This window comes from Schistocerca nitens, chromosome 7, assembly GCF_023898315.1.
Source record: "Schistocerca nitens isolate TAMUIC-IGC-003100 chromosome 7, iqSchNite1.1, whole genome shotgun sequence".
Classification (NCBI taxonomy): domain Eukaryota; kingdom Metazoa; phylum Arthropoda; class Insecta; order Orthoptera; family Acrididae; genus Schistocerca; species Schistocerca nitens.
In genome coordinates, this window is record NC_064620.1 from 284,855,637 (window position 1) to 284,866,302 (window position 10,666).

At 45.4% G+C, this 10,666-nt stretch overlaps 1 protein-coding gene across 1 annotated transcript in view; it reads right to left on the minus strand.

The window, feature by feature from the left end:
- LOC126195576 (homeobox protein goosecoid-like) overlaps nucleotides 1-7,572 on the minus strand; it is a gene marked incomplete at its 3' end in the record, with an annotated part of 193,584 nt that extends 186,012 nt beyond the window's left edge. The window contains exons 1-2 of the mRNA XM_049934202.1: nucleotides 7,565-7,572; nucleotides 7,156-7,342 (exon numbers count right to left, since the gene is read on the minus strand). Coding sequence (XP_049790159.1) covers nucleotides 7,156-7,342; nucleotides 7,565-7,572 — 195 coding nt within the window. The remainder of the gene's footprint in view (nucleotides 1-7,155; nucleotides 7,343-7,564) is intronic.
- Nucleotides 7,573-10,666: the final 3,094 nt, after the last annotated feature.

Sequence of the window (10,666 nt, forward strand, 5' to 3'; positions counted from 1 at the left end):
TCCCAATAAGTAAGCACAGCTTAAGTTCCCTGTCGTTTCTCGGCCCCCTCCCTTGTTCACGTCGTGTATGGTTTAATAAAACACACTCCTTCAGTACCTTATTTCATTCTTCCTGCAAAGTAGTGGAATTCTCCGGTAAAAATAATGGAGGATTATGTGAGGTACATGAACGGGTCCCTGTCGTCTCGCAACACAGAATCACTATTGAGGAACAAACAGTATAGTGTGGAATGGACGTGGTCAGACATAATTGGCAGCAATGCGACCTTCTAGAGTAACCTTGGGGCCAAAGGAATACCACGACATGGCTGTTGAAACGTCACTGAACCACCTCCTCAGCAAGTAAACTCTGTCATAACAGCGTAAACCAAACCCACCCCACCAAATGAGTTTCTCCCGTTGCTGCAGAGTCGAGGTTTATGGCTTGGGTACCGTGTCTTCCTGTGACGGCCATTTGCATCATTGATTTGTGACTCTGTAATTCCAACCTACCCTGCAAGTACCTGGTTATGGAGCTTCCTTCGTCTTGTTTTGTTCGCATCTGCGACAATGCAATGATTTTTGAAGCTGTCATCCTCTTACTTTTCGTCACAATCCTCTTCAATGATCGTTCGTCACTATCACTTAACACACACTATCGTGCATTTTGCAACTTAGCGGGTGATGTTTTTTCACTCGGTACTCATTATAAATATTCGACACGGTACCTCTCGAAACGCCAAACACGTCAGGTGCCTTGATTACAGAAGCACCCACCATACGAACGCTAACAATCTGCCCATGATCGAATTCACTTAGCTTTGACATAATGCACTCACAACTAGACAGAACTCTGTTATGAACACGACCGACACTTGCAATGTACTCCTACTAAGGACGCTGTTCATGGTCAAATATAGCAGAGCAACCTGTATACTTGGCTAGGATCTCCATTTCTCGCGGTGTTTTCATATTTTGGTCCAACCCCTGTACTATTCGTTAGAGTGCAGTGTACGGACACTGAGGTGAGTGTATGGAAGAGTAGGCGTGTGCAAGAGCAGGTACTTGTCAATCGATGCGCCTCTCTAGAAGACATCGCTAACGCAGAACTCGGCCGTGGCCCTTGAATTGGAGGTACGCCACTTTGAATTATGGTGGTGGATGAAATTTTCGCTCCAAGTATTTTGCCGGCAAGGGGAAGGGAGATGATAGCATCAAGTTCCTGATCGCCTGTATTTGCGCCAACGTCCTGGATTAAATTAAAATTCTCTCTTACGTGTCTCATGAAGAGAGGGCATGTGACACAGTTGATGCTCGGATGTGGACGTTACACTGTACGGCTCTCCTAGTGCTATACGAGAGGAGTAAGCTTAGCGATGGCAATGAATTTCACCCTCCGCTTCTCTCATCACCACCGTGCAATGCAAACGTAACACTATACTATAAACTCATCAAGTACATATGCGACACGCCTCCACAAGGAAAGGGCCAAGCATGCAGAGGAACAGCACCCTGTACACTAGGTGGCTATTCGCACCCCTCGCAATATGCCAGTTAACAATGACACATGACATTTAAGTTGGAATATTTGCAAACTTTATTCTATTTCTTTACTTTCAACCCACACCATGTGTTCATGTTATTGTTTACTCTATATCATCCGTGATTTAGTATGTGTTTTAGTATTTCATCCAAATGAATGGGCTGAACGACCAGTGTGCAATTAAGCCAACAAACTGATGTTAAGAAGACGATGACACTTCCTTTGGTGCATATTTTACGCCTATTGGATTTCGAAGAGTCAGCTACATCCACTATTTTGAGAACATCGTCTGTCGAAGGCCATGGGTCGTAACAATAGTTTCAATATTACCTACTCGTTCTGCACGCTAAAGATGTTGCTCCTGGAATTAACTTGAGTGACAATTGACTTATTTATTAGCAGTCTTGTTTTTATACAGGTCCACATCCTCGATATATTGTCAATTGTAGGCTGCAAAATTTTTCGTTTATTTGCTGCTATTTCGGTTGCGAAGTATTGTCAAGCACCTACAAAACATGCCAACAACATAAATGCCAGACACCTTGCTTGTATAACAAATTAAAAAAATCTTAAAAACGTACCAAATGGCAGAGTCGTATATTTGACATAGACTACGGTCAAGTATATACATACACAGAACTTCTATGCAAAATGCCACAACAGATGTGAAATGCAAATTAATTCACTCTTACGGATATGGAAGCACGTTAGCATTAGCTTGATCTGTATCGATATGAACAGAAACATTCTAAAACATGCGAGATAACCATGTGCAATACGGATTAAGACAAATTTCACATCCATCCACAGAAGAACCACATTTTTTTCATGTATGGATTTCAAGATTTATATTCATGACATCCAAACGCAGACTGAAGGCTTATCAGTTAGTTTACATACCAGCAGATCAAAGATACTATATGTGTATACCAATGCTGTATGCCTATGCATAATACATAGTTCACTGGCTTAAATAACGCTGTTAATAGATGTTACATCTCCAAAATATATTATGCATTACATAACTTACGTCGTCAGAGCAATATAAACGTAATAAATGGAATTTGAACCGTATATACACACACAGAGAGATGTATATAATCTACATATAAACCTCATACAATATGTACGATACCAAAGAGGTTTATATGATGATTCTAAATATCTTAGTGTCTGTATATACAGTCGATATTCCTGTTATTGGGTTTATATCCTTCAGGTGATGTATACAATATTATGTATAATATACAAGGGTTGAAACTTTTATAGTGGCAACTATTTATTTACGGCTCGTACAAAATGGATACGTGTTCTTTTAAAGTTTTACTGACCTTCAAAGTAGTCAGCAGCATTGTGTATAATCCGTTGCCAGCGATGTGGAAGTCGTAGGACACTCTTAGCAGTACCATTTTCGTTGACAGTTCGAGCGGTGCGGTCTATTGCCCGACGAATTTGTAGCACTTCTGGAGCGACGCCATGAAGTGTTTCCTTCAGTTTAGAAATCGAGTTGAACTCATGAGGGCTTAAGTCAGGGGAGTGAAGTAGGTGGTATAGCATTTAGCAGCCGCATCACTCAAACAAATCAGTAACAGCTTGCACTGTACGTGCTTGAGCATTGTCCTGCAAAATGATGGTTAGGTCCTGCATAAAGTGTCATCACTTCTGTCTCTGAGCTGGTCGTAGGTTGTGTACGAGAAATGAACAGCATAGAGACAGAAGTGATGACACTTTATGCAGTACCTGACGATCATTTTGCATTACGATGCTCGAGCACGTACAGTGTAAGCTGTTACTGATTTGTTTGACTGGTGCGGCTCCTAAGTACTGTAGCACCTACTGCACTCCCCTGACTTAAGCCCTCATGAGTTCAACTCGATTTCTAAACTGAAGGAAACACTTCATGGCATCGCTCCAGAAGTGCTACAAATTCGTCGGGCAATAGACCGCGCCGCTCGAACTGTCAACGCAAATGATACTGCTAAGAGTGTCCCACGACTTCCACATCACTGGGAACGGATTATACACAATGCTGCTAACTACTTTGAAGGTCAGTAAAACTTCGAAACACGTATCTATTTTGTACGAGCTGTAAATAAATAGTTGCCACTATTAAAGTTCCAACCGTCGTATTTTGTAAATCTAACATCTATCACCTTTTAACGCCTGTGAGCTATGTATTGTGCGCAGGCATACAGTATAGATAGACAGGCCTAGTGTGTGACTATATCTTTGATATGTTAGACCAGCTGATTAGCCTTCAATATGCATTTGGATGTCACGAGTGTATATGCTGAGATTCATACATTGATGTGGCTCATCTGTAGATGGTTTTCAAGTTCGTCTTCAAGCTGTATTGGCCGTGGTTCTCCCATATGTTTGCTACAGATCATGCTAACTTTGATGTGTAGTTCCATATGTCGACTGATGGATTGATTTAAATGTCACATCTATTGCAGCTTGTTGCATAGAGATAATTTGTATGTAAGCACTGGACCGTACCAGTTGTCGAATTTACGGCGTTGCCATTCGACATGTTTTTAAGATTTTTGGGATTTGCTATACAGGTTGATCGGAAATTCCCTTTACAAACTTCTAGGACATGTAGAGGGTAGTGAGTACATAACATTTTGAATAGTAACCCATGTCCGGAAACGTATCGTTTTAGTTCTACAATTTCAATGCAGATCGTTATCTCATCCACACCCATGTGAGGAATGTACTTAGGCGTGACCCTATACAATTGTTGCAATCCATTTGAAAAGAATACTGAATCGTTCCGTTATTACCTAAGTATTTGCATTACAACGTACACCTTATGGTTTACATTAATCGACAACAACAAGAACCCAGCATCTACGGCACCAGCCGCAACGTACCGATACATTACAACAGCGGCTCGATGTGGCGACCACCGACGTTGGTACACACATTGTACCTCCGATGCATGTTCTGGTACACTCTTTCCATCCCACATGAAGTCTCTTTATTGTCTTGTGCAGCGGCCATAACTCGTGCCAGCAGATCTTCCTCTGTCTCTATAGGTGTCTCATAAATTAGGCTCTTCATAGGACCCCACAAGAAGTAGTCCATAAGGGTTAAATCCGGCGATCGTGGCGGTCACGCGGTTGGACCATCACGGCCCATCCATCTTTCATCATACCGTCTGTTGAGAAGTGAAAAGTGAGGTGGTGCTCCATCATGCTAAAACCACATTTCCTGACGGACATTCAATGGCACAGCTTCCAAGAACGGCTCCATTACGTGTCGTAGGAAGACTAAGTATGCGGGACCCGTGAACTTGGATGGAAGCAGATATGGTCCAATCACATGACCGTCTAGAATACCAGCCCACACGTTAATTCCAAACCTGTCTTGAAATCCCTGAACATGTGTGGCATGAGGGTTTTCGTCCTCCCAGACATGGCTATTTCGAGCGTTCAGAACACAATCCCTTGTGAACCTACATTCATCTATGAAGAGAACTCGACGTGGAAACAGGGGCGCGTCGATGCAACGGTGCAGGAACTATGTGCAGAAGGCGACGCGTTGTGGAAAGTCTGCCGGACCCATAGCGTGTACCCCTTGTAAGTGGTACGGATGTAAATGTTGGTCATGCAGCACGTCCAAGACGGTACTGTGACTAACAGCCATTGCACGCGCAATTGTTCGCCAACTAATTGACGGGCTATCTTCAGTGCGACGCAGTACATCTTCTTCAGATTCGGGAGTGCGGCGTCGCCGTGGAGCACCACAGTCCTGCCTCCTCACGGAGAAGGTACCCGTTTCTCGTAGCCGTTGTGCAGCTTGTGCAAACAGTTTGTGCGATGGAGTGTGACGGTGTGGGAAACGTTCGTGATACAGCCGACTAGCAGCTCTTCCGTTACCTCCAGCTTCGCCATACACAAGGAGCATGTCTGTGTATCCTGCAAACGTGTACTGCTCCATGTTTCCTCTATCGGTGACGCACATGTATTGACTCGGTCTCACAGCAAAGCGGACAATAAGTGAAATCTGGGGATCGTTTGACGTAGTACACGTCATCGTGTCTGCCCAGTTGCATATCAGGACAGGGAACTCTGAGACGTTTCTCTTGCCCTAAGCAGACGTTGACGAGGTACACATCTGAATTGAAACTGTCGTATAACGGAAACGATGCGATTCCGGACATGGGTTCCTATTCAAAATGTTCTGTACTCACTATCCTCTGCATGTCCTAGAAGTCTGTAACGGGAATTTCCGACCGCCCTGTATAAGTTAGATGATTTACTTTTCCGTGGTTGGTATGTTTTGTAGGTGCTTCATAATTCAGAGTCGAAAGTAGGCAATAGCAGCAAAAAAAGAAAAATTTTAGAGTGTTGTTGTTGTTGTTGTGGTCTTCAGTCCTGAGACTGGTTTGATGCAGCTCTCCATGCCACTCTATCCTATGCAAGATTCTTCATCTCCCAGTACCTACTGCAACCTACATCCTTCTGAATCTGCTTAGTGTACTCATCCCTTGGTCTCCCTCTACGATTTTTACCCTCCGCGCTGCCCTCCAATACTAAATTGGTGATCCCTTGATGCCTCAGAACATGTCCTACCAACCGATCCCTTCCTCTAGTCAAGTTTTCCCACAAACTTCTCTTCTCCCCAATCCTATTCAATACATTCTCATTAGTTATCCTACCCATCTAATCTTCAGCATTCTTCTGTAGCACCACATTTCGAAAGCTTCTATTCTGTTCTTGTCTAAACTGTTTATCGTCCATGTTTCACTTCCATACATGACTACATTCCATACAAATACTTTCAGAAACGACTTCCTGACACTTAAATCTATACTCGATATTAACAAATTTCTCTTCTTCAGAAACGCTTTCCTTGTCATTGCCAGTCTACATTTTATATCCTCTCTACTTCGACCATCATCAGTTATTTTGCTCGCCAAATAGCAAAACTCCTTTACTACTTTAAGTGTCTCATTTCCTAAACTAATTCCCTCAGCATCACCCGACTTAATGCGACTACATTCCATTATCCTTGTTTTGCTTTTGTTGATGTTCATCTTATATCCTCCTTTCAAGACACTGTCCATTCCGTTCAACTGCTCTTCCAAGTCCTTTGCTGTCTCTGACAGAATTACAATGTCATCGGCGAACCTCAAAGTTTTAATTTCTTCTCCATAGATTTTAATACCTACCCCCAATTTTTCTTTTGTTTCCTTCAGTGTTTGCTCAATATACAGATTGAATAACATCGGGGAGAGGCTACATCCCTGTCTCACTCCCTTCCTCACCACTGCTTCCCTTTCATGTCCCTCGACTCTGATAACTGCCATCTGGTTTCTGTACAAGTTATAAATAGCCTTTCGCTCCCTGTATTTTACCCATGCCACCTTCAGAATTTGAAAGAGAGTAGTCGAGTCAACATTGTCAAAAGCTTTCTCTAAGTCTATAAATGCTAGAAACGTAGGTTTGCCTTTCCTTAATCTAGATTCTAAGATAAGTCGTAGGGTCAGTATTGCCTCACGTGTTGCAATATTTCTACGGAATCCGAACTGATCTTCCCGGAGTATACAACATCTTATTTCGAAAGATTTATTCATTGGATTACTGCAGACAGAGGAGAGGACGTTATTGGCAGAGGTTACTCACCTCGACGCGCTCCTCCTTGAGGTCGACCTTGAGGGCGAGCTGCTCGCGCAGCACCACGTCCGGGTAGTGCGTCTTGTCGAACGTCGCCTCCAGCTGCTCCAGCTGCTCCTCGGTGAAGATGGTGCGGTGGCGGCGCTTGCGCTTGGCCGAGGGCGCTCCGCCGGCCGCGGCGCCCGCGGGCAGCGCGTGGTGGCCGTGGTGCGGGTGGTGGGCGTGGTGCGCGTGGTGCAGCGCCGGCCCGCCCGCGCCCGCCCCCGCCGCCGCCGCCGCCGCCGCCGCGGCCGCCGCCGCCGCGTTCACGTAGCCGGCCGCCGCCGCCGCCGCCGCCGAGCCCGGGTACAGGCCGGGGTACGCCACCGCTGCCGACACCACAACACGCCCGACACGTCAGCTCGCAGGGGTCACTTACCGTCCCATTGCGATATTCAGACAACACCGACTAGTATGCTACCTTTGTTATTCTCTTACACAGGGTGTTAGTTACAGGAACAAAAGAGAAGAGCGAGTGAGGGACAACGAAATAAGCAAATAATTCCGATACAATCAAATCCGGAAACCAATGGATTCTCTAATATGACATTTGAACTAGTGCTATGCCAACATAGCATAAACGTAAATTAATTTTTTTTATTCATAGCTGCAATTTTCAGCAATACTAGAACACAACGTGTAACAAATATGACCTGCCAGAGTACCTGAGTGCTTCCTGGACTCGGGTAGGTGCGCCGGCCCGCATCGAATCCGCCCCGCGGATTAACGACGGGGCCCGTATGCCGGCCAGCCTGGGTGTGGTTTTCAGGCGGTTTTCCACATCCTGCTAGATGAATACTGGGGTCGTTCCCGCATTCCGCTTCAGTTACACGACTCGCAGACATTTGAAATATGTTCCCACTATTCCACGGCTTACACTACACGCAGAAAGCTGAGGGTACACTAATTCCGTCCTGCGGGTTTTGGGGTCTTGGCAGGAAGGACATCTGGCTATCCTCTGTAGCTAACACTGCCAAGAGCATAGAGCACCAATGCGCTGCTTCCTGGACTCCGGTAGGTGGACCGGCCTTGGGTCGAATCCGCCCATCGGATTAACGACGAGGGCCCGTATGCCGACCAGCCTGCATTTGGTTTTTAGGCGGTTTTCCACATCCTGCTAGGTGAATACTGGGTTGGTCCCCGCATTCCGCTTCAGTTACACGACTCGCAGACATTTTAAATACGTTCCCACTATTCCATGGCTTACACTAGATGCAGACAGATGGGGTATACTAATTCCGTCCTGGGGGTTTGAGGTCTTGGCAGGAAGGGTATCTGGCTACCCTCTGTAGCTAACACTGCCAAATGAATCGTTACAAGGACGACCCCGCATTGAAGTTCCCGAGTTCGATTCCCGGCGGCGTCAGGGATTTTCTCTGCCTCGTGATGACTGGGTGTTGTGTGTTGTCCTTAGGTTAGTTAGGTTTAAGTAGTTCTACGTTCTAGGGGACTGATGACCATAGATGTTAAGTCCCATAGTGCTCAGAGCCATTAGAACCCGCATTGAAGCGGAAATAAGGCCTCAAGAAAGAAAACTAAAACTAAACTCCTCCCGAACAGGCCATGAAGACCCAACGGTACCGACCGGCTGCCATGTCATCCTCAGCCCACAGGCGTCACTGGATGCGGATATGGAGGGGCATGTGGTCAGCACACTGCTCTCCCGGCCGTATGTCAGTTTCCGAGACCGTAGCCGCTACTTCTCAATCAAGTAGCTCCTCAGTTTGCCTCGCAAGGGCTGAGTGCACCCCGTTTGCCAACAGCGCTCGGCAGACCGGATGGTCACCCATCCAAGTCCTAGCCCAGCCAGACAGCGCTTAACTTCGGTGATCTGACGAGAACCGGTGTTGAAATACGTTCCCATTATGCCATGGCTTACACTATACGCGGACATTTGGGGTACACTTATTCCGTCCTGGGGGGTTTGGGGTCTTCGCAGGAAGGGCACTGCGGCAAGGCCGTTGGCCCTCAAGACAGAAAGGTGTAACAAAAATGTTCGGCACAAACTGTAGGACACATTCCTCAAATGTAGACGAAGAAATTGTGTACAGGAACGTGGGCTTGGAAACTATTTATTTTCATGTTACATCTTATTTACTCCAACTCATTAATCATGGGAAACATACACGAAAAGGACGCACCAGTGTATCACATGCAACTCTTTCTTACAGATGTTCAAAATGCCTTCCGTGGGCATTGATACAGGATGACAATTACGAAAAAAACGTAAATTTGTTATAAACTACGGCATGCACACACCTTATTCAACATGTAAACACAAATACAGATATTCTGATTTAGGTTATGACATGTTCGATAGGCCTGCCATCATTGGCGATAAAGTGACGCAGACGAATACCAAAAATCTGAATGACCTGCTGAAGTGTCTGAAAATCGATGCTGTGGATAGCCTGCTGAATGGACGTTTACAGCTAAGCAATGGTTTTGGGGTTATTGTTGTACACCGTGTCTTTAATAGAGTCCCACAAAAAGAGTCGCGTGTATTCAGATCCGGAGAATTTGGTGGCCAATCGAGGCCTACACCAGTGGCGCTGGGTATACCAGCGAAAATGTGTTTCCCAAAGTGCTCCTCCAGGACATCAAACACACTCTTGCTTCGATGGGGTCGAGCTTCGTCTTGCATGAACCACATCTTGTCGAAATCATGGACACTTTGGATAATGGGGATGAAATCATCTTCCAAAACGTACCGTTCCATAGTCACCGTGCTATCTCAAGTGCCATTTATTCAATGACTGGGCATTGCACACCGCACAGTCAGTGAGGAGACTTCTCGATACCGAAATGCGGACTCTGTCCCCCAAATGGGCCAATTTTTCTTACTGACGAACCCAACCAAATGAAAGTGGGCTTCTTCGCTAAACCAAACAACAATCCGCATACTAATTCCCATCATCTCCCGCGGCCAACCGTGCAATTTGAACGTCTTAAAGCAAACCGTTCAGAAGTTAAGACGATTTTATTGCCTATATTTCAATAATTATCGCCCTGTACATGCACTAAACCGACGTCCTAGTGAATCTCTGATGCGCTAATGTATGCCTGGAGTATTGCCTACGATTTAGCAACCTTCCATAATACGGGCTCGGAGACTCTGAACACTTATACTGGGATTTAATACAGAAGAGCTTTCAAATGCTCCCACAAATAAAAGTCCAATGTGTTTAGGCTGACAGACCATGGAAGCCAGGCAATTTGTCCAATTCTACCTATCCATCTGTCATAGAATCTGTTATTTATAAGCCGACAGACAGTAGCCTAAAATGAGGAGGTGCTCCATCGTGCATGAAGTACATGTTTTGTTGCACTGCCAGGCCAACTTTGTCCGTTGAGCCTGAGTGGAAGAAAGTGGGGCCTTACCAAACGGCCACCAACAATGCCAGGCCATACATTGACAAAAAATCATTGTTGATGACTTGCTTCAACAGTTGCTTGAGGAGTGATGTCTGCCCATAGATGC